The sequence below is a fragment of the Filicampus tigris genome, chromosome 3 (genome assembly GCF_054856515.1).
Source record: "Filicampus tigris isolate MCC_2025a chromosome 3, RoL_Ftig_1.0, whole genome shotgun sequence".
Lineage (NCBI taxonomy): Eukaryota > Metazoa > Chordata > Actinopteri > Syngnathiformes > Syngnathidae > Filicampus > Filicampus tigris.
The window spans coordinates 3,453,442-3,477,211 of NC_141219.1; the positions used below are offsets into that span (position 1 = coordinate 3,453,442).

The following is a 23,770-nucleotide window of genomic DNA, read 5'->3' on the forward strand; positions in this document are numbered from 1 at the left end:
ACATAATACTACCTAAAAAAGTACATTCAGTCGCTAATTTAACGCCGACATTGATCAAGATGGTACAAACGCTAAGCTGGCGACAGCCGAGTACTTCAAAGTCCGCCATCATGTGAAGCCCGGCCCACTGTGCAAAAAAGCCTTTGAAATTGTCACAAAAGCAAACATCTGCCCAAAAACATCTCCACAAACGCCTTCTTAAAGGTCTAAAGCCACGAGTGATGCGATAAATAAAACAATGAGCCAACTAACCCCGTCAATTAAGTGGATATTAGAATGAAACGGAGACTTACCTCCGTCACACACGATGGTCCGCCTGCAACGAAGCATCAAAGGGATTGACTTTAAACAAACGAGCTAACTTAATCCAGAGAACCTTAATATTTTCACTTGTTATTGTCTAAAAACAAAACAAAAAAAAATCACCCAGACTTTAAAAACAGGCGCCAATTCCGCCACTCAGCGTCCGCAGGACGAGGAAGCGGAAGTAGTTTTGCTACACTTCTGCAAACATACATGTACTCTTCAAACATAAGTTGCGTTCAAGAGCGGCAGTGTGTTTGTGTTTCTATATGTGTATTTGCTATTTTCACCGCTTTAGATTGGCTAAAATTGCATCCAAATAACAAAGTGGAGACGGACCATTAGTATCGATTTGTGGGGAAAAAAATGAATTTGACCATATTTGTCCATACGAGGTTTCCGCCGGACAGTGACGATATGCTTCAAGTGGAAGTCAACCCCCATATTTTCTTTCCAATAATATGTTCTATGTGGCTCCACTAGTCTAAACGTGGCATTCTGATTAGTACTGCCTTTGTGGAATGTGAGGTAAGAAGTAAAATCCAACAGTTTTTGTCAATCACGGGGGCGGCCATTTTGTCACTTCTGTCGACTGAAAATGACATCATAGTTGCTCAGGTAACAACCAATCACAGCTCAGCTTCAGAAAACAGGTGAGCCGTGATTGGTCGTCATCCGATCCCTGAGCAACTGCAATGTCATTTGCAGTCGACAGCAAGTGACAAAATGGCCGCCCTCTGTGATGGTCAAAAATGGGTGGATTTGACTGTTTAACTCATTTCCCACACATTTTGGGTGGTTGACTTCCCCTTTGATGTGATGGAACCAATAATCGGGACCATTTTTGGGAATGCAAATCTGGATGAGAAATGTTCTTAACTGTTTCATCACTAATTACAACTGCTGCGTGTGCTTTGCGCGTGTGTGTCTTTGTCTGTGTAGCTCCTACCTCCACTGCGAGTGGGCCACGGAGGGCCAGCTGGAAAAGGACAAGAGGATCCAGCAGAAGATCAAACGCTTCAAGATGAAACAGGCGCAGCGGGCACTCTTCTTCGCCGACGTAAGTTGACGTACACTCTAATGAGCGCGCACGCACGTGTGCGTGCGTGCTACCTGCTGCGTGCTTACGACTACAGTATGAAGCAAGTGTGTGTAGGTTTGAGAGGCATCTTCACTTGCCGTGTGGGCGGGCACATCTGTGAATGCCTGTTGACTCCAGATGGCGAGTAGGCGCTGGAGTTGATTCGCTCCCTTTGTCTCCCTCTTGTGATTCCCAGATGGAGGAAGAGCTCTTCAACCCGGACTATGTCGAGGTGGACCGTGTGCTCGAAGTGTCTTATTGCGAGGACAAAGATACAGGAGAGGTAAAGTGAGTCCTTTCATTTAAAAAAAAAAAAAAAAACATATAGTGTTTGTAGGCATGAAACGGTTTTACGGAATATCGGTAAACCGTGACAACACAATTTCAAGTGGTTAATTAATAATACAATTTGGAACGTAATTATATTGACAATACCGTATTTAATGTAAACTGTTATACTCTGTTCCAAATTAAGCGGAGTATACACATACCAAAAGTGAGTGGCATTGCCATTTGTTGTGTAGTGTTCATTTAGTCATTAAGTTTTAATTCCTGCTGCTGCTACCACTGGATGTGCGCTAACGTTAGCAGTAGCTGCCGCTAAATTGGCCTGGCGCTTATTGTCATTCGTGCCTATTTACCTCACTTTATGTGCCTTATATTTGTTTGGTGTATTTGATAAGCACAATAGCATCCAAGTTGAAAGGACACACATACACCATACACCCCCAGTGACAATTACGTTTTTCAGACTATTTTCTCAATTTTCATTCTCATCCCTGATTTGAGCTTTTTCCGTGTCTTGCAATTAAAGGCAGCAAATATCCATTTATTCAATGTCTCTAAAGAATATCCTGAGTGATTATCCAGTGGTGTGGGGTGTGTTAAGAGTGATTTTTACTCCTGATGTCCTTGGAAAATGGTCAAGGGCGGACAGTTGCGAATGGTAAACCTTCAATACTTACAACAAAATCCCAATGTGTAGTCAAGATCGACATGATCTGTCAAGCTCTCTGCCTATGCCGCCTTCCAATTTTGGTCGTGATAATCGTGATAGGAAATGTTCATACTATTTTATCCGTTTGGTAATCATATCTGCTATATCTGCTGCTCCTACATCTTTGTGGCATGTATCGTCTCTACTCAAGCACCGTCTTTTGTGCCTGACAAGTGCCCCAAGGCCACGCTGACGGGCTCCCTGGCGGGCCTTTTGTCGCCGCCATGAAAGCGCTGACTCTCCCGCATGTCTGCCGGCAGGAAGTGGTGTACTACCTGGTGAAGTGGTGCTCGCTGCCGTACGAGGACAGCACATGGGAGCTGAAGGACGACGTGGATCAGAGCAAAATAGAGGAGTTCGAGCAGCTGCAGGCGGCCAAGCCGGACTCGCGCAGGGTGGTGAGTGGAGCACGACCCGCAGCTTGCAGTGTTTTGTGATCCGTTGTAGGCGACATAGATTTGGGCTTCTACTTGTATAGCCAGTACTTTGCGTATCAGTGTGAGGGATGCAATCATTTGTCAAATTCTGTTACAGTGGACAGATGAAACTATATTAACATATTTTGTCTGCGATTCAACCCCGACAGTTTTTTCTCTCGTGTCATTCTAAATCATCTTTCGTTGAATTTTTTTTATGCCGAGCCAAAGTCCAAAATGTTATTATGCGATGCGTCCCCTGTAGGAGCGGCCCCCGGCCAACCTGTGGAAGAAGAGGGATCAATCACGGCAATACAGGAACGGAAACAGCCTCCGGGACTACCAGCTGGAGGGGGTCAACTGGCTGCTCTTCAACTGGTACAACAGGTCAGTTTCAAGCGACAGGCTGTTTACATGCTTCTGTAGATGCTGCTGTTTTGGTTAGCAACTAAGGCTTTCCATGACATAGAAAATTATGCATTTACAAAGTAAAATAATTGCAATGAAATTATGTTTAGCAAAAGGCAAAATTGTCTTTAATGTTGATGATCACCTTTAATACTGTTCAGGTAACTCGTTCCTAACGTAGTGCTTTCAGTAACGAAATACATTCTTTGGTACTCCCTGCTTTTGTTTTGGTTAGCAACAGTTCGTAAAATGGAAAAGTTGTAACAAAAATTATGCATTGACACAGAAAAGGTTCGGGATGATCTTTCTTATTCCCGAGGGGCGGCTGCTGTTTTGAGATTTTTTTCCATTCAGTTGAAAGTTTTACAAAAAATGATGTTAATATGTTAACTAATATTTAGCAAAATAAAATCAGCCTCAACTTTTCTACTCTGTGGTGCACAAACTGTATTACCTACCTGTGTGTGATCCAGAAGCATTTTCAGCTCGCCCGTGCAAATTGTCAAAACAAATAAACCCCAACCAACTGCTATATAAACAAGCCCATAAACATTGGAACCCACACAGTATATAATAATAAACATTTGTTCCAATCATTGCTCCATTTTTCTCTTGAATTTAGTATTGCCTTCAGAGGGCTTCATAAAAACTGAAATGGACTCTGATAGGAAAAGGGTTGATGTAGTTATGCCAGTGAGTATAGATTCAGACGTCTGATGCAAAATATTGAATTACATTTTCTGTGGGCTGTTGCTGCGCTATGTCCCTTCGCTCATTTAAGGACTGCGGCATTTCCTCATTTCCGTAACGCGCCTTTTTCGTTCTCACCCAGCATCGAAGAAAGAGGCCGGCGCCGTACACCTGGAGTATACACTCCATTATTCTTGTGTTACATTTGAGCGTGCGGGAGTATTGCGTGCCCACTCGGAGCGATTTGTCAGCAGTGGAAGGCGCCTTGAGCAGCCGGTGGGAATATCAGCGTGTTAGCCCCATCCTCTGGATAGCTGTGTAAATGCTATACAAAGGAGTTTGCGATTATGCTTCTCTCTCTCTTTAGTCTTTTAATATCATTTGCTTTGTTGTTATTTTTAACTCCTATGTTTGTATTTTATGTGTGCTTGACGCAGTGCAATAATCCTACATCCGCTTTCTTAAACAGGCCACTTTTTCTTATTGGCATAAGCAAGGTTTCCGTTAATAATCCGTAACTGTTAATCAGTTTATTATTTTTATTTGTTTAATTACTATATATTGAGATAGCAACCCAAGAAGAGGAAGAGCTAAAGGGCAGATCAATAAGGATTTTACAATCTGCCCTGTAATCTAGTGCTGTTTTTCGTATCCAGCAGCATGTTAACATACAGCAACCTGAGCAGGACAAGTGTACGTACGACTCATAGATAATATGAAAATAATGCCATTTCATTGGTTAAGATTTGCTAAAAATGCTAACATGCTAACAGTTGGTAGGCTTTTAGTGAGGTAATGAGCGATATAGAAAGAGTTAAAAGGGATATCAGATTTTATATCACTCCCTATAGTCGGGTAATATTTTGAATGAATCGAAAATATGCTAACATGACTGCAGTTGGTATGCTAATGCTAACTTATAGCAAAAGAGTGGAAAGGAAGACCGATAAAGGGTTCAGTCGTCTGGTACAATTTTGACAATAATTGGATCAAATGCTTACATGCCAACAGTTGGTAGGCTGACAAACGGCAGGTCTTTAATCCCCCCACGCCCCCATCACCCTTAGACGAAACTGCATCTTGGCCGACGAGATGGGCCTGGGGAAGACCATCCAGTCCATCACCTTCCTGGAGGAGATCTACCGTGTGGGCATCAAGGCGCCTTTCCTCATCATCGCCCCGCTATCCACCATCGCCAACTGGGAACGCGAGTTCCGCACGTGGACACACCTGAACGTCATTGTGTACCACGGCAGCGTTGTCAGCAGGCAGATGCTGCAGCAGTACGAGATGTACTTCAGGGACGCGCAGGTAATCATGAGCGTTGTTTTAAGGCTGCCACGTCCTGAATGTTTTTTTCCGGAACTTTTTCAGTCAAATGTAAACCAAAAAAACGACAACCTTGAATAGTCAAGTTAGGGATGTCAGATTTCATTGTCTTTTTAGTAACTCAGTTCGAGTTGTGTTCCAATTCACTTTTGCGAGTCAAGTATTGGAAATTTCCAAGTTTCCAGTTTCTGTCATGTCAGCATAACTCTTCACGTTCGGGTCAATTTCCAGTATGTCAAAGCAACAGGTGGCACTTTAACACTGTTTTGCGAATCAGAAGATGGAAGAAAGTCATTTTTTGGAGGGTTGGGGTAGAGGAATACACGCCGCAATCCCCCCAAAATCCCATTTTCTTTTTCTTTTATTTTTTTACGGCGTACCCGAAATTATTTTCTTTCGGCTTCTGATAGGCTGAAATTGACTTCCAGTTAGATCACCAGCTGTTGTTTTGACATGCCCCGTCAACCCCAATGTGAGAGGAAATTTTGGTTTTGGAAACGACCCCAAGTCAGCCTCACAGTTGAGAGGATCTGTGTTCGAATCTCAGCATTTCCTACGTGGAGTTTGCATGTGCCTGCATGTTTTTTCTACGGGTACTCTGGCACTCCCACATTCCAAAGACATGCATCTTAGGTTTATTGAAGGCTGTTAATTGTATATAGGTGTGAATTTTATTTATTTATTTTTATAACCTACCGTATGTGCACGTTGACCAGTCCAGGGCTGAGAAAGGTGATTATGATGCCGACCCAGCTCAGACTGGCACTTGTCCAGCATTTGATTTGCTACATGGTCATTCATGTGATGGCTTAGCATTCCGGAGAATAGACGAACATGTTGAGGAGCGGAGCAAAGCCGCCACCTCAGTGTGATGTCGGCGCAGCCTCCGAGGGAGGAGGGGGAAGCACTCCTTCAGCGCCTCTCGGGCTTGTCTGTTGTGCGAAGGAGGCTGATGTATAATCGAGTGGGCCTCCGGGGGCCCGTTGTCAAGGCGATGGTAACAAATGCAGAGGCGGAGTGAGTCGATGCTTACTCGTACGTGCTGACAAATAAGCAATCCTGTGGGTGGGAGGAGGATAGGTGGAGGGTTAAGTCTCTCCTGTGGCGAAATAGAATTGAAATGTGTCAAATTAGCTTTCAACCAAAAAAAGGCTTGACTGCTCCTGTCTAATGTGTTCTTTTGTCGTTGTTTTAAGGGCCGCGTGTTGCGAGGCGCCTACAAGTTCCAGGCGGTCATCACCACGTTCGAGATGATCCTGGGGGGCTGCCCCGAGCTCAATGCCATCGAGTGGCGCTGCGTCATCATTGACGAGGCGCACCGACTCAAGAACAAGAACTGCAAGCTGCTGGAAGGCTTCAAGCTCATGAGCCTGGTAGGCCACAAGATTTCGCCGCTGGTCTTGGCCACTGGTTTTTGGCCAATGTCGTAACGTCACGAATTACAGCCGATCAAAACGCACGCGGAAGCTCAGTACAACACGGCCAAGTCGTTCATATAGTCATGTCACGTGATTACGCGTAATGGCGCTAACGTTAGCGGCTTTGCTTCTGCTTTTGTCAGGAGCACAAGGTTCTGCTGACGGGCACTCCTCTCCAAAACACAGTGGAGGAACTCTTCAGCCTGCTGCACTTCCTGGAGCCGGCACGTTTCCCGTCGGAGAATACCTTCATGCAGGAGTTTGGAGACCTAAAGACTGAAGAACAGGTGAGCTCGGGGTCGCGGCGCCCTATCGAAATGTCTCGATGGCAAAGGTGGCCACTTTTGACGTTGATGTCAGCCCATGCAGACTTGAATGTGGAGCTTTCGTCTCACTCGGCCACTGTGTCATTTTGTAACGCATACTCAGAAACCACTGATGAAATGAGTAATTAGCAATCGTAACTGAATATTGATTTTAGTGTGCGAGTTCAGTCTCTGTTGGCTGCGCCCGCAAGGCTTTTTGTGTTTCCTTATTGATCACTTCATAAGACTTGTTTGTGTCAATGTTTGTGACAATGCTGTCTGCGCGTGTGTTTTTTTGTTTGGAATGGTGTCTGTTCTTTGGAAAGTGGAAAAACAAGCCTCATATGTTGTTTACGGCCATCCTCCAAGCATCTATTTGTCTTTTGTTTGCAGTCGAGACTGAGCTCCTGCATAAGAACACACAACGGATAACAATGCGGTCATACCTTTTTCTTTCATTTCTGTTTTTTTTTTTTATCTGACAGCTGGTGTTAAGATATGATGAGCAGACATAATATATAAAACAAAAATCTGAATTAAAGCCAAGTAATTGCTGTGTTGACTGTTTAGCCAGGGCAATTGATTATATTATAAGTATAGTAGTTGTACTGTATATGCAATAGTATAGTTCATATTTTTGTGAATTTATATTATATTATATTTTATTGTGTGGCTCACGGGTGTGCTGTAGCATATCCCGTCTGACTTTGGGCGAGAGGCAGGGTACACCCTGAACTCGTCGCAGGGCATACATATACTGTATAGACAAACAAGTATTTGCATTATTACTGTTTTAATCCTGTATTATTTTTTGCTGTATTTATTTTTTGTCACATCACAAATTTTTTCCTAACATTATATTTTATCGTTGTATTTAATATTAATTATATTCAATTTCAGTGTTCAATCTATACTGTATTTATATCCATCCAATGCGGTTGACATTTTATGCAGCACCGCCACCTGCTGTTGACTGAGATTAACATCAAAGTGCACATGGGCTCGCCTATGTCATAGCTCACGTTAGGTATTTTAACATTTTTTTATTCGTTACTTTTTGACGCATTGTTGACCAAGAATCTAAGGGAACAACGTCTGATCCAATAAACACATTTACAGTACTTATACGTCCTGTGGTTTGACTAACAATGTAACCAGGCATCTCTAACTTTCACGTAAACCGCATCTGTGCTGTACTAGTTTACATGATGGGGTTTTTTTTTCAATTATAGAGTCTTAAAATATAATATCTACCCGCAATTTTTATTATTTTTTTTTTTCCCATTCTGCGCAACAGGTGCAGAAGCTGCAGGGCATCCTTAAGCCAATGATGCTGCGGCGTTTGAAGGAGGATGTGGAGAAGAAGCTGGCGCCTAAGGAGGAGACCATCATCGAAGTGGAGCTCACCAACATCCAGAAAAAGTACTATCGCGCCATTCTGGAGAAGAACTTCTCCTTCCTGGCCAAGGGAGCAGGCCAGGCCAACATGCCCAACCTGGTCAACACCATGATGGAATTGAGGAAGTGCTGCAACCACCCCTACCTCATCAAAGGTAAGACCGCAGCCCAAAAGTGAGACGTGAGAAAACGGCTCATAACAGCCCAAAAGTGAGACGTGAGAAAACGGCTCATGCAGCTTATGTGTTCTTTTCAGGGGCAGAAGAGAAGATCCTGGAGGACTTCCGGGAGGTTTATAGCCCGGCTGCCTTGGACTTCCACTTGCAAGCCATGGTGCAGTCTGCCGGGAAGCTGGTTCTCATCGACAAACTGCTGCCCAAGATGAAAGCCGGCGGGCACAAGGTGCTCATCTTCTCCCAAATGGTGCGCTGCCTGGACATCTTGGAAGACTACCTCATTCAGAGAAGGTACTTATCAATATCAAGGTCTCGCAGGAGAATTTGACGCACATTCTGGTTGAAATGGCTCCTCGGGGGGGGGTTCTATCACATTCAAGTAAACATTTGATTACTTAGTATTGAGTTTGACAAGATGGGTTTCCATGTATATGATCTTCACCTAGCCTAGCTCCAAGTCATGGGTGCAGAAACGCGGAAACCTGCTCAGAGGCTCATTTTTGGAACAAATGATTTTGTTCTTTAATTTCCCACTTTTTTGGTGAGCAGGCACACTTGAGACCAAGGTTTTTTTTTTTTTTGTATACAAGCGCCAATTTTCCCAAATATGTCCCATATGACATCACCTCTCTGTTTTCACAGGTACTTGTACGAGCGGATAGACGGCCGCGTTCGCGGGAACCTGCGACAGGCGGCCATCGACCGCTTCAGCAAGCCCGACTCGGATCGCTTTGTTTTCCTGCTGTGCACACGAGCCGGCGGCCTGGGGATCAACCTGACAGCGGCGGACACCTGCATCATCTTTGACTCGGACTGGAACCCGCAGAACGACCTCCAGGTAGCACTCGGGTGGACCTGTGTAAACAACTGTTGTCAAATCAAATTGAAATTGATGCAAATCGCACTCGGCATCATTTTCAATTCATGACGCGTTAGAGAATAATTCAAAATGGTGTGTCATCTCAGCAATCATTCTGTTCTATGCAAACTATAAAATGTCTTGAAACTCCTTCGCACCTAACAGGGAGGTTTGCACAAAAACATTCAAATGATACTCTATCGAATGATGATATGAAAATATGCTGTCATTTGCATTTGATTTTCCACTTCAAGCATGATGAACTTGTTGCACTCGTGTATTTGCATAGGCGCAGGCACGTTGCCACCGGATTGGTCAGAACAAGGCGGTGAAGGTGTACCGCCTGATCACCAGGAACTCGTACGAGCGGGAGATGTTCGACCGCGCCAGCCTCAAACTGGGTTTGGACAAAGCGGTGTTGCAGAGCATGAGCGGCCGCGACAACAGCCTGGGAGGAGGTGGAGCAGGAGGCACTGGGGGAGGAGGGGTGAGTCAGGAGAATTTGTTTTGTTTTCATTGACAAATGAAGATTCATTTACCCGTCGTCATTTGACTTAATCTAGTCAAGACCAAAAGATAGTTGTTTTACTTCATTTTATTTACTTTGTTTTGTTTGATTTTATTTTGTATTATAGTTATTTTATTTTTTCCTGTTGGGCTACTTACTCATGCAGTATGGTGGTGGATATAATCAAATAATAATCAACGATTATTAAAGTAATCATTACTTACTGCTCTAAAATTTGATGCGTGCAGAACCTTTACATAGGTATTGAATTTTATCCATATCTAGTCTGGCCGGCAGTGCTACAACACCCTGCAAGGAAGAGAACAAATAGGACAAAAGCAGTCAAGGATTTTTTTTTTCAGACATTGACCTTTGCAAAACATTTTTAGTTCAGTTCTACAAACTCTTAGTAAGTCATTTCAAGCAATACCTGCAAGACCACCGTTGAGGTTCTTTGGAGGGGAAAAAGGCTCCAATCGAAGCCGTTGCTGCTCCACACTAGCAGTGAATGGTCAAGAGGATGCCGAGATCAAAGACTTTCTCCGACGGTCGCTGTTCAGTGCTAATGTCACTGTTGCAGCAACATTTGGGGAAAGAACAAGTGTCCTCCAATCTTTTGGTGTCAAGTAAATTCAGGGATTTGGTTCTAAATTCAACACAAATGTTTGATGATAATTGCTGAAAACACGTGAGAAGACTGAAAACTATGCAGGACTGAATTATGGATATCACGTTAAACACAGACTTTTTTTTAATGAAAAAAATGCAGATTTTTGCCATCACCAAGGCCGTACGGGACACCCATTTTGCATACTTGTCACTTGGAGGCTTTTTTCCCCCCAATGTCATACTTTCATTCGTCCTCCCAGGCGGTCCAGCAACAGTTGTCAAAAAAGGAGATTGAGGATCTGCTGCGACGCGGAGCCTACGGCGCCATCATGGACGAGGAGGACGAGGGAGCCAAGTTTTGCGAGGAGGACATCGATCAGATCCTCCAACGCCGGACCAAGACCATCACTATCGAGTCTGAGGGCCGAGGGTCCACCTTCGCCAAGGTGGCGTGCCACGCCGAGACATTTTACATGAGCGGAGGGCCGGATACCAAATATGATTGCTGAAGATTGTTCCATGTCATCTTCCAGGCCAGTTTTGTAGCGTCCGGGAACCGCACGGACATCTCGCTGGATGACCCCAACTTCTGGGACAAGTGGGCGAAAAAGGCAGATATCGATATGGAAATGGCCAATGGCAGAGTAAGTATACTTAAGTTACGGAATATCAAGTAGGGAACAGTTGACTTCAGTAAGTTATAGGTGAGTGTTTCTACGAAGTGGCATGCTTATGTTGGCCTTCTCCAAGTGCTCCTGGAGGCACTTGCTGCTTGGATTTTTCTGGAATTTTGTTTGAACTTTGGGCCCATTTCCCGTGTAATTTCCATTTCCATATTTGATCAAAGCACCACCGGCTTAATAGGCAGGTCTATTTTTAGGGGGAGGGGGAAGGTATTTGAAAGCAATGTGGAGTTTTAAAATTAATGAAAACCTTGTAAATGAAAACAGTAGGCCATTAGAATAAATCTGATGGTATTCAATGTTTTGAGTTAGTGTAACTTTGGACAATTGGTGACGCACTACATGTACTTATCTGTGTACAAATTGAAAAGAACTATAAGTTGGTGGCTTAGTGTTTCAGTGCTACCTGCATGAGTGAAAATACAATCCATTCTTTTATGGTCTTCATAGATGCTCACTTTTTGTTCTTCACTCTCTGGGCTCTTTAAATATGCTACATTAGAGGTGTGTCCACGATTAAACAAGCAATATAATTGCCTTGGCGCGTTAGTGGAGTTTTATGGAGGTTTCCCCTCATTTAAATCAATGTAGAAAAGAGTCAAGAAAGGCCACCTACCAGTAAATTATATGTAACATTCAATTTATGTATTACTCCGGTATTGTTATTATTATATATGTGCAATTTGGGCATATGTGCATTCGGGTTGTTTAGTATTGCGTCAATGTGAACACAGCCATATATATTGTACTTGTACATGCAAATAGGCATACAGTCAAAAAAATGCATATAGGCATGAAATCGGAATCAGGCCCTTTTTAATGTTTTGTTGATGTAGCTGATCTGCTGATCTCCGGTCTTGTCACGCCTACAGAACAGCCTGGTTATCGACACACCGCGCGTCAGGAAGCAGACGAGGCCCTTCAGCTCCACCAAGGATGAGTTGGCGGAGCTGTCCGAGGGCGACAGCGACAGCGACGACACCAAGCCAAAAGTCAGGCGAGCCCACGAGCGGCCCAACAGCTACGGACGCACAGAATGCTTCCGCGTGGAGAAGAACCTGCTGGTATACGGGTATGCACCCTTAACTTAGAACCTGCTGGCAGTGCTCATTGAATCCCCACCTTTGCTGTTTTGCTTTTAACTCATTCACTGCTAAAGACGAATTAGTTCGTCTTTTCACAGTCCAGCCATTCAATCCCAGGAATTTATTTAGATTTTTTTCAAATTTTTCCAAACGTTAGGGTAAAATAGAGTCTGAAAATGCCTGGCAGTGAATGAGTTAATAAGTTCACCTGATATTTTTTCTTTCTCCTGTGGACCCTGTACTCCGCAACTTGCGGAAAACACGACCTAACTGTGGTTCTCTGCATATTTTTGTAATGTTGCCAATGGTGCAAGTTGGCTACTGGTTAACAACAATGTTATAGTTGGTTTCAAGGAAGTATGTTGAAGCAGTACAGTAGAAGGTACAATACCGTTTTCACCAGAAGATTCGCTTTTTGCTCACCTGTGTGTCTATTAAAGAGCTCAAATGGCGGCGGTGTTGCTATTGCGTGACGATTGATATTTTTCGGGCAAATTTGATTTGCTTTTTTCCACCGTCATAGAGCTTTCTTTTAAAGATGTGAAAGTAACAAAAGCCAGCAAGGGATTGTATGAAATTGCCAAACCTGACTATTGTCATAAGTGGCAATGTGTCCGCTGCATGTGCCACATGCTCAGATTTGCATACTTTAAAAGTGTGTCATTTGCAGCTTGTGGGATCCATTCGTGAAAGTACCTTTGGGTTTCTGCTTTCACAACGGTTGAGGTCAGGGGACGATGGGGCCACGCCGTGAGTTTTTCTTTTTATCGTCTTCCAGGTGGGGTCGCTGGAAGGACATCCTCAACCACGGTCGTTTCAAGAAGCAGCTGACCGACTGGGATGTGGAGTCCATCTGCAGGGCGCTGCTGGCCTACTGCCTGGTGCACTATCGCGGCGACGACAAAATCAAAGGCTTCATGTGGGACCTGATTGCACCCGCAGAAGACGGCCGCACCAAGGAGCTGCAGAATCACTTGGGTACGTGGGCTCGCTGACGTCTTTGACCCGAAAGGAGCAGAGGTGGACTTTAAACCTTGCGTTCCTCCGCCGCCGCCAGGTCTGTCTGCGCCTGTTCCTCGGGGCCGCAAGGGCAAGAAGATGAAGACCCAGTCCAGCTCGTTTGACATCCACAAGGCCGAGTGGTTACGGAAGCACAACCCGGAGCATATGCTCCAGGATGACGGCTACAAGAAACACCTCAAGCATCACTGCAACAAGTAGGTTCACGCGGGTTACAGTTTTACTTGGATAATGCTCAATGGACAATCTGTTTCTAAAAGTACTTAATATCTCAATGTGGGACAAAATGTGTGTGTGTATATATATATATGTCAAAAATACGATTAGTTGCGTGTTGTAGCAGTCGATTTGGTACACCTTGAAGTAGTCAATTAGTCGCATATTAAAATGGGCAATTAGTCGGGTCTTGATGCAGTTGAGTAGTTGCACCTCAAAGCGGTTGAGTACTTGTGTCTCAAAGCAGTCAAGTAGTTGCTTCTCGAAGCGGTTGAGTATTCGCGTCTCGATGCGGCCGAGTAGTTGAGTAGTCGCGTCTCCAAGCGGCCGAGTAGCTGCGGCTCAAAGCAGTTGAGGAGTCGCTTCTAAAAAGCAGGCAGTTAGCCGCATCGCAAAGCATTTGATTAACCACGTCTTGAAGCGTTGGATTAGTCAGAGCGATGAATTAGTCGGATTTGAAATGCAGGATTAACCGCATGTTGAAACTCTTTATTAGTTGCATCTGAAGTCGATTAGTCAGATCTTGAAGCGCTCTCCTAGTCTTGACTTGATGCTTTTGATTAGTTGTGTCCTAAAGAGGTTGATTGTTTACGTCTTGAAGTTCTGTCGCCTCGTGAAGCGCTGGATTAATCAGGTCTGAAGCAGTCGATTGGTCACGTCTCGAAGCACACAATTAATCACGTCTTGATGCAGTCGATTACTCGCGTCCTAACGAGGTCGATTTGGCGCGTCATGAAGCAGTCGATTAGTCGAGTCTTGATGCACTCGATTAGTAACTGAGCTCTTAGTAAATAATCCATCGATTTTTCATAAATCTTGTCCTCATTCGAGTCACAGGTGAGCTGTAGCCTACCCCAGCTGACTTTGGACAAGAGGCGGCATATAGCCCGGACTGGTAACTGACTAATGGCAGGGCACAAAGACGAGCAAACATTCACACGTATGAACACTTTAAAGTCTTCACTGAGCTGAACATGCACGTTTTTGGAACGTGGGAGGATGACAGAGTAGCCAGAGAAAACCCATACAAGCACGGAAAATACAAGCACATTTTCGATTCAAACTCAGAACCTGAAAAGTGTGAGGCAGATTTGCTAACCACGAGGCGTATAAAACACGTCTTCCCCATCGCCAATGAAGGAAATGCAGTCAAATGTAAATAGAACGCATTCTTCAATATTTTCGCCGCTCCCTCCCCTTACTCGGGTAATGACGAGCCACTAAAAGACGCACTGGAACCGCCACTCTGCTGATTCATTATCAGACGCAGGGAGCGGTTGACTGATGGAAATCTTAATGAGACTTCAGGCCGAGCTAATGGCCGCCATGGATCACCCTTACTTATTCGCAGACAGAGGGAGAAACGGGGGCGGGCGCCATCCAGACAAAAGCCAAATAGATGATGGCCGCCCGAGTTCAAACAGTGCTGCGTTTTCCATCGAAAGTTCCCCTTTGTTTGCCAGCGCGACCGCGTTGAAGCCAGCCATTGTCCAATACTTTGCTGACGGCGATGTTTCCCCTCCGGAGGACGCTCCCTGGCGTTCATTGGCAACCAACGCAAGTTGGACTGACATGTCACGCTTAGGCGCTCATGTTGTCACTCGCGACGTCTCTTCCCGCTCGTGTTGCTTCTGGCTGGGCTCGGTGCCTGCGAGCGGAGCCGAGAGGGATTCCTCGCATGCCAGCCGGCTGTGTCACGCAACTCAGCTGGCTCGCTGCGTAACGAGCGAGTGACAGCGTGCACATTTCTGCCTGTGTGTGCGTGCGTGCGTGCGCGCGAGTCACCCGGCACGCACTCGCATGGAACCTGAAAGGAGAGTGATGACAGGTGCGCTGGAGCGTCGCAGCAGCTGCTTCAGCCACACAGGAGTGTAGAGAGTGGGTGGGCGGAGCCTACTTATCACACTCCCGTTTTTTTTTCCAGGAAAGATGTTGAGCTCAAAATGTCTAAAATATATCGTGGCTGTTGCGCCGGCCGTCTGTTCCTCGGTGGCAGTTTTAGTCTCTCGTTTTCCATTCGAACAGCCTTGTAGGCATGACTGACATTGTGTCTGCCCTTCCTCAGTGTGTCTGTCTGGTTTCCTCTTTCTGTTTGTATGTGTCTGACTTCCTGTTCCTGCACGACATTGTCCACTAATTTCTCGTTCTGTTTGTGGGTTTGCTTGTTTTTCCAGCAATGGTGACAGCTTAATCCCTTCCGCCACCGTTTTATCCATATAAAAAAAAAAGTCTGCTTTGAGGATTGACGGCGCATTGTTTCATTTGGTGTTCGACCAGACGGCGTGTGTGTGCGCGCGCGCGCGCGCGTGTGCGCACACCGCTCCCTCACGCGATTGTGCATGGTCAGGGCTTTTTCTTTTCTAAGCGGCGGCTTTTCTGCGCGCAGGGTGCTGCTCCGGGTCAGAATGCTCTACTACCTGAAACAAGAGGTAATAGGCGACGAGGCCCAGAACGTTCTGAACAACGTGGACGCTAGGTGAGTGCAGCGTTGACATCCGCTACCTGTGGAGACATTTAAACAACAAAGCTGTGAAATTGTTGCTATCAATATTGGATGAGGACAGACCAATTGCACAGCAGCAGTGGATGACTCATTTCCAGGTCTGAAACTACTCTAAAAATTGCAGTCTTTGTGTCATAAACACATTTTATTGATTTCATGAATGCGTTAACACTTGTCTGTAGTTGGGCTTTAATAACGTAACTCATTGCACATCAGTATATCTTACAGGAGCACATACATTATATTGCACACATAAAAGAATCAATGAATTCAAAGTGCAATATTTACATGTAACAGAGAAGGGTGTTGTTTTTGAACGGAGAATCATCAACCTGTTGAAGGCTCGCCTGCCAAATATTTAAGACAACTATGGCGCTCCACCTGCTGGAAATTTTTATAACTGCATTACAAAACAAGCTCTGGGTAGGAGGGATCAATTGCCGTCTTTGGCAAAAACATACAAAGGAGGGAGAAGTATTTACCTGATTTCATGTCATACTTTTGTAATTGATGTCTTACTCTATGGCTCCTCCTCCAGTGAGATCAAGATCTGGGTACCGGAGCCGGACCACTCGGAACTGCCGGCTTTGTGGTGGGATACGGTCTCCGACAAGTGTCTGCTGCTTGGGGTCTACAAGCATGGTGAGTGTATACCACTTATCCCAGCTGGAGTCTCGATCCCAGATGACTTTAGGCAAGCGGCGGGCTACACCCTGGACGGGACAATACAGGCAAACCCGCATTCCCACTGATGGGAAATATGGACCTCAGTAAATCTCACGTGTTTTTGGAAGCCGGAATGCCCCTTTCTCAGACATCTTATTGTCCTTTTATTTGTTTTATTACAGGTTATGAGAAGTACAACACCATCCGGGCAGACCCTGCGCTGTGCTTTCTAGAGCGCGTTGGCCGACCGGACGACAAGGCCATCGCTGCTGAACAGAGAAGCAACGATTTCATGGACGGGTGGGTCGCAAACACTCCAGATACGTCGAATGTTTTTCATCAAACAACATCTCGAACGTTTTGTTTGCGTGTCTGCAGGGATGTGGACGATCCAGAGTACAAGCCTGCTCCAGCCCTGCTGAAGGACGACATGGAGGTAAACGTCAGACCCGGGCAAAGGCCAACGTTGTCTCCTTTTGAAAAGGCCGATCAATAATCGGACTGGCAGAGATGAACGCGTTCACTCTCAGCCCTGACATAGCGCTCACGTTTGCTCTCATTACTCATTCCAAGTAGGTGTTACGAGGTTTTTTTTCCCCCCACAATTTAAAACTTTGCCATGGTGTGTGCAAGCAGACATTTTGTTACCATGACGACTCGGGGTGGCCTAGGACTTAGAGCCCAGAATATAAATGGTTAATCTTTCTGACCCAACCCATCGATAATTATGTTTTTCAGTTTTTTTTGGTGAGGGGGAGGGTTCACGAAATCTAATTAGTGACAGTTATTCACAGATTTTCACGTTTCACAATTGGGCCCAAGTCTCCATTCTCATTGAATAGTGGGGGGCCCACAGTGTTCTGCTGTATGAATGCTGTAAGAACATTTATTTGTTCTGCTTGTTGCTATCATTGATAGGTAAACAAAGATAATCAAATCATAAGTCAATTTTCCATAAGATGACTCCCTTTAAAATAAGATGTAGTTCTTTAAAATAAAGCACCAATTTCCCCATAGGATGACGCCTCCTCTCCCGGAGACTTGGTTGTCACCGACAACGCCGGAGGTGAGTATTACTCACGCATAAATGCCGCATATTGTCAGCATGTCTCGGAAATTCCACCGACATTAATTAGCAGAAACGCTTTCCCCCAAAGACACAGTATCGGGAGTGGCGAGCGCTTACTGGCCCTCGTCCTCCTTGCTGACCGCCCGGCTGAGGCGTCTGATCACGGCCTCGCAGCGCTACACCAAGAGCCGGCAGATCCAGCAAATCCACCAGGTGCAGTCGCAGTACCAGCTGCCCGTCATGATGTCGGCGCCGCTCGGCCCGGCGCCGCCGTCGGCGGCATTACTACTGCCGCCAGCGGTTCTCAGTGACCCGCTTAACCCCAAGATGGCTGCCAAGATTGAACGACAACAAAGGTGGGACAGAGTAATTGGTGGAGTATGAAATATATGCCCTGATTGATACTGTATGCCTGTGTACAGTAGTGTATGCATATACAAATTCCTGTGGAAAACTTTATTTACCCACACCCATAATTAATTGTGCAAGTCACGCATATTCTTTATTAGGTACACACCAACCCACACCCATAATTAGTTGTGCAACGGATCACATAAGTCACGGTTCGGATCTGTCATGGATTTTGAGTCACGGATCGGATTGTTTTTCAGATCAACAAAAAAAAAAAAAAAAGTTAAATAGAAACGTGTCTTCATTTTTTTTTATAAAACGCTTTTTCCCTTAAAAAAAAATAAACTCCTAATGTCTAATATGGCTGTTTGGGATTTACGAACACAAAAAGGATACATTATTTTATACATGGTAAACTGTATAAAATAACAAGTTATCCTGCTAGACATTTTGACCCAAATGTTTTCTTAAAATGATTTAACGGGCAAAAGTCTTATAAAATAAATGAAGACAAACATGTATTTAGCTTTTTTTTTTCACAATGAAGATCTCAAAGTGCAATTTAAGGCACATTCCCTTCCTTTAAACAGTACATTACAAAGTAATCGAGGTCCAAAATATTGAGGGGGGGGGGGGAGAAAGGGCAAGCCAAGGAACAACTGTTTAACTACCAGCCGGGCACTTGTTGCTAATGCTAATAGCTAGCTGCTAGCCGCTAACGCTGGCTAAGCGTTAAAACTGCCAATAAGGCAAGCCAAAACGTCGATAGCTGTTAGCTGTTATGCCACCAAGTAAAGTCTCCCAAGTAAAGTCTCCTAAGGCTATTGCATTGGCATCAATCACTCTGTATTATTTGGTAAACTTTATTTTTAGAAGCTAGTCTTTGCAGAGGCGGCGTGTTCGTTGAGTATGTTTGCAGCTTTCTTGACATGGCTGTCTAAATTAAGTGTACAAGAGGCAGGAAAAAAAAAATCCTATATCATTCATTTGAGGATTCGTTTCACCCCAAGTTGCCAAAACGCTCCCATGCATGCGACTTGTGTGATCCAGGGTTTTCAACTTCCTATTACAGTGAATGCGGACTAATCACGCTGCGTTAATGTGAAAGTGCAGTTCTTGTTTCTTCTTTTTTTCACCAACCATTCCACGGTTCGTGGCCGGTCCGAACCGTGATGCTTGATCCATACGATCATGGATCAAAGATGATCTGGTGCATAATGCATAAGGTACATTAAGTTCATGTTGCATTATGATGCAGGGCAATTTTATACCACTACAGACTATAAAAATACTGAACTAAATATGACAAAACATAATTTTGTAAAGATATATTTATTTATATATTTAAATATATTTACAAAAATGTCAGAAATGGTATATGCTGTTCACCAAAAAGGTATTCTGAAGTTACGATGATCTTGTCTCAGATTACTCACAAACGGGCCTGTTTGGTGTACTTTGTTTACATATTACTTCTCTTAAGCATCAAATCTACATTTTTATTTCCATTGTCAATAGATGGACCAGGCGGGAAGAGGCCGACTTTTACCGGGTGGTCTCCACGTTTGGCGTGGTCTTCAACCCGACGCTGGGCCGTTTCGACTGGACCAAATTTCGGGCGATGGCACGGCTGCACAAGAAAACGGACGAAAGCCTGCAGAAGTACCTGTGCGCCTTCGCCGCCATGTGCAGACGGGTGTGCCGCCTACCACCCAAAGAAGGAGGTCAGAGGATACACACACCGGCCAGCACCCATAAAGTGTCATTTATATTTTTACTGTTGAAGGCAGAACTGTATGTGCCGCTGACCGGACATGAACGCTGATAAAGCTGTTCGATAATGATAATCCATGCTAACAGGCCTTTTGATTTTAACATAAGAGCACTTCGCTATTGTGGGGTGAGGCCATCACCGAAAAAAGATGATCTTCACCCAGTCTAGCCTCCGGTCGTGAACGGAAAAACGGTGTTATTAATGTTAGTATTATTACACATCGTCAGAAATGTACTTGCTTGCTGAATGTCTTACTTAATGACCCAATCTGTATGAAAACAATTACTATTATGTCCACCTTGAAAATAATCATTTCAGAATTAATATTATCTATGCCATACAAGACTTCAAAAATACTCCAAAATGTCATTATTGTGTATATAAAAATAATAATATCAATTTGGCGCATCAGTGAAAACGGTCCCCCCCTCAAAACAACACCTTTGTGTTTTTAAATAAAGAGATAAAAGCATGAATTATTATTCAACTCGTTTATTTCTTTACCTTCTCTTTTTTCCCTTTAAAGAGGGAAGTCAGCCCAAACATATTTTTCCAGAATATGTTTTATGCAGACCACTAGTCTCAGCACGACATTCTGATTAATACTGCGTTTCTGGAATATGAGAAATCCACCGGTTTTAGCTAGCTCATGGGCCGGCTATTTTGTGACTTCTGTCAACTGAAGATGACATTAAAGTTGCTCTGGGCTCAAATAACAACCAATCATGGTTCATCTTCAGAAAACAGGTGAGCCGTACGCTATGTGAACCGACAGCTCATCCCTTAAAGGTCTGGGTGCAAACATTTTTCAGAGTCTGTTTAAACTCATATTCTCATTGGTAATAGGTTTTATAATACATGCAAGTCACTTCCTGCAAGTTGTCAACCACAGATCGATTAGAATATAGGTTTTACTAACTCATTCCGAGTGTTTCCGAAGCTCAAGGAACCGTGGCCACCGGAAGTGACGTAGATATAGCTAAACCGCTCGCTACACCAAAGACTGTACAATTTCCATGCGCTACAAACACAGCACATTCAATGGCGAGCGATGTTTTGGAACGGGAGGATTTTGAAACACACGAGCCGACAGAAGGGGGCGTGATTAGACCGTTCATGATTAGTAGTCACTGAATCCTCAGGCTACTGTGACGTCACATCCCCGGAAAAAGCCGAAGATGAGGGGGCGCGAGATTCATACGGCAGGCGACACATTCTAAATTGTATTTAGTGATTAAACTGCAACGACCTAATCACATTTTAATGACAGTTATGCATTGTAAAGGGAGTTCTAGAGGGCTACAGAAAAGTTTTCAATGTTTGCACCCTGACCTTTAAACCTTGCAAGTGTCAAGTTGCCTAAAAAAATCCCAAAGTAGCGGCGGAACACTGTACAGGACAAACAAACTGTGATCTTTGGACTGACCATGTTTTCCCAACATGCTCACAATCTTGCCGTCTTTTTTCTCAGACTCTGCGGTGGACCCATCCCTCAACATCCAGCCCATCACGGAGGAACGGGCGTCGCGCACCTTATACCGGGTGGAACTACTGCGCCAGGTCAGGGAGCAGGTCCTTCGCCACCCGTTGCTCTATGAGCGCCTGCCGCTGTGCCAGATCAGCTCCGACTTACCCGCATGGTGGGAAGTCGGCACCCACGACCGGGACCTGCTCATTGGCGCCGCTAAGCACGGGGTCAGCCGCACGGATTACCACATACTGCGAGACCCCGATTTGCGCTTCATGGCGGCCCAGCGCAGCTACAGCCAGACGAAGGCCATGCCGCCGCAGCAGTCGCTAGGCTTCGCGCCGCTCCTCCAACCTCAGTACCAGGCATCGGCCTCTGCTTCGGCAGTTGCGCCCCCAGCCCCGAGGGACGCGGAAACCGGCAGGGTTATCCCGAAAGCGGAGCCCCCCTCAGAAGGGGAGGAAAGCAGGGAGAAAGCAAAGGACGGCTGGAGTCCCGCCCCAGCAGCGGAGACCCCCGCGGGAATCGCGGAGGCCAAACCCGACAGCGAGGGACAGATGGCGGCAGCAAGGACAAAGCCCCTCACGCCCAACTCGTCCGAGAGAAAGCCCAAGAAGGCCAGCAAGAGGGCCCGCAGGGAGAGGCGGGCCTCGGGGACCGACTCGGACGGCTCGTCGTCCAGCTCGTCGTCACGCTCCTCCTCCTCTTCCTCCTCGTCCTCTTCTTCCTCGTCCCACTCCGGGTCCAGCTCGTCGTCGTCTTCCTCTTCCTGCTCCTCTGGCTCTTCGTCGTCGTCGTCCTCCTCCTCTTCTTCGGATGACAGTGACAGCGAAGGAGAGGATGGGAAGAAGAAAGGTGAGAAGTCAAGACACGATGAAAGCCAAATTAGAATGCCAAAATTGACTGTCATGGCATGGAGCAAACGGCCCAAGCACCAAACAGTGCCATGATCCTCTTGGAATCTGTTTTTAACATCCTTAGGAAAAAAAAAAAAAAAAAAAACATTGACATGAAATTGGGTGGACATGTCTAGCATAATGGGACTCATGAAAAATAAAACAGGAAGTCAACCCAAACATATCACAAATCTCACAAAAATGATGTCAGCCCATAGAGAAAAAGCTCCTAACACAGTGTGTGATGTTTACAGTGCCTGCGGCTCCAAGCGTGAAGGGCTTCGACGAGGACAGCGTGGCATCGTTAGGCACCATGCAGCACGACGCGCAAGACCCCCACGCCGTGCAGAACGGCGTCAACAGCAGTGTGTCGCATCCGTTGCAGGCAGGAGGCTACACGCTAGCTGCCCCCCATTGGCCGAAGGTGCGTCGCACTCTTGACTGACGAGAGAGAGGCGCTATTTAGTGTCTGATGACTTTGCGTTAACACAAATTCAGGACCGGGTCATCATCAACCGTCTGGACAGCATATGCCAGGCGGTGCTGAAGGGCAAGTGGCCGGCCACGCGGCGCGTCTACGAGCCCGGCGGCGCCGTGGCGTCCTTCTACACCACCAAGCTCTTGGACAGCAGCCTGTGCGAGGACCCCTCGGCCTCGCCACAGGGGTCTAAGGTGACCGAGCATGTTGCAGAAAGCAAGGAGTTCTCAGTCAAGCTCAACGATGTATGTTGATTTCTCCCGCCCTCGCCTCGTCTCACCACCCACCCCACTCCCACCTCCGCCGGCCGCCACGTTGGGCATGTCGCTCTTATTTTCCCGCTCTCTCTTTCTTTCGGGGGGGGGGGGGGGGGGTGCTTAGTGCTTCTCGCAGCGGGAGGAATGTAATAATAGCCCTTCCTCTCTTTTTTTCTTACGCGCTTACCTTAAATTGGGCCCAAAGGATAATATTACGGCAACGGGAAAGGTTGACGATGTCCTTAGCGCTCATAACATTGGGATTTCTCCTCTTTGGGCTTCCAGTTATGATTCGATTAATTCTGCCTACTTGGCGCTGTCTTCTGGATGTCAGGTGTCTCGATTGCACTAACACGCAATTAGCACAAGCACTTACAGTGGAACCTCAGACTTGAGCAAAAATGAATCAAGCCAGTTCAAAAAAGTTAACATTTTAGGCAAACAAACAAAACGGATGACAAATTTTGTCTTTTCACAGTCCAACCATGTAATCCCATGAACTTGTTTAAATTTTTGTTCAATTTTTTTTATCAAACATTAGGGTAAAAGAGCGTCTGAAAATGTCTGGAAGTTAATGTGTTGTGAAAATGGTATTTCAAAAAAAAAAAAAAGGGAAAAATTGTCCCCCAAAAAGCTGATAATTTTTGCCAGGTTAAAATTGTCACCCCAAAAAAATATACATCAGAAAAATAAATAGAAATGGTAAAATTATTTAAAAAAAAAAAAAAAAAAAGTCAGAAAGGAAGCATTCTCAGAAAATGAATGAAAATGTTTCGGAAGTACAAAAAATGAACATTAAACCGAGAA

At 45.3% G+C, this 23,770-nt stretch overlaps 1 protein-coding gene and 1 non-coding gene across 8 annotated transcripts in view; both read left to right on the top strand.

Moving 5' to 3' along the window:
- chd9 (chromodomain helicase DNA binding protein 9) overlaps positions 1-23,770 on the top strand; it is a 79,138-nt gene that overhangs the window by 50,089 nt on the left and 5,279 nt on the right. For 5 of the 7 annotated variants that reach the window (XM_086026869.1, XM_086026870.1, XM_086026871.1 and 2 more), the window contains 26 exons: positions 1,246-1,363; positions 1,581-1,667; positions 2,642-2,779; positions 3,063-3,184; positions 4,963-5,206; positions 6,421-6,597; positions 6,786-6,929; positions 8,245-8,500; positions 8,602-8,812; positions 9,164-9,359; positions 9,670-9,867; positions 10,758-10,943; positions 11,031-11,141; positions 12,053-12,252; positions 13,044-13,243; positions 13,323-13,482; positions 15,888-15,977; positions 16,543-16,646; positions 16,853-16,970; positions 17,049-17,106; positions 17,688-17,736; positions 17,828-18,095; positions 19,609-19,814; positions 21,336-22,187; positions 22,483-22,652; positions 22,727-22,951. In XM_086026869.1, the coding sequence (XP_085882995.1) occupies positions 1,246-1,363; positions 1,581-1,667; positions 2,642-2,779; positions 3,063-3,184; positions 4,963-5,206; positions 6,421-6,597; positions 6,786-6,929; positions 8,245-8,500; positions 8,602-8,812; positions 9,164-9,359; positions 9,670-9,867; positions 10,758-10,943; positions 11,031-11,141; positions 12,053-12,252; positions 13,044-13,243; positions 13,323-13,482; positions 15,888-15,977; positions 16,543-16,646; positions 16,853-16,970; positions 17,049-17,106; positions 17,688-17,736; positions 17,828-18,095; positions 19,609-19,814; positions 21,336-22,187; positions 22,483-22,652; positions 22,727-22,951 (4,888 nt within the window). The remainder of the gene's footprint in view (positions 1-1,245; positions 1,364-1,580; positions 1,668-2,641; positions 2,780-3,062; positions 3,185-4,962; positions 5,207-6,420; positions 6,598-6,785; positions 6,930-8,244; positions 8,501-8,601; positions 8,813-9,163; positions 9,360-9,669; positions 9,868-10,757; positions 10,944-11,030; positions 11,142-12,052; positions 12,253-13,043; positions 13,244-13,322; positions 13,483-15,887; positions 15,978-16,542; positions 16,647-16,852; positions 16,971-17,048; positions 17,107-17,687; positions 17,737-17,827; positions 18,096-19,608; positions 19,815-21,335; positions 22,188-22,482; positions 22,653-22,726; positions 22,952-23,770) is intronic. The other 2 variants (XM_086026873.1, XM_086026872.1) reach the window with 1 other exon arrangement.
- LOC147149590 (small nucleolar RNA SNORA16B/SNORA16A family) lies at positions 10,354-10,491 on the top strand. The gene has a single exon (XR_015086354.1). It is a non-coding gene; the product is annotated as a small nucleolar RNA SNORA16B/SNORA16A family (small nucleolar RNA).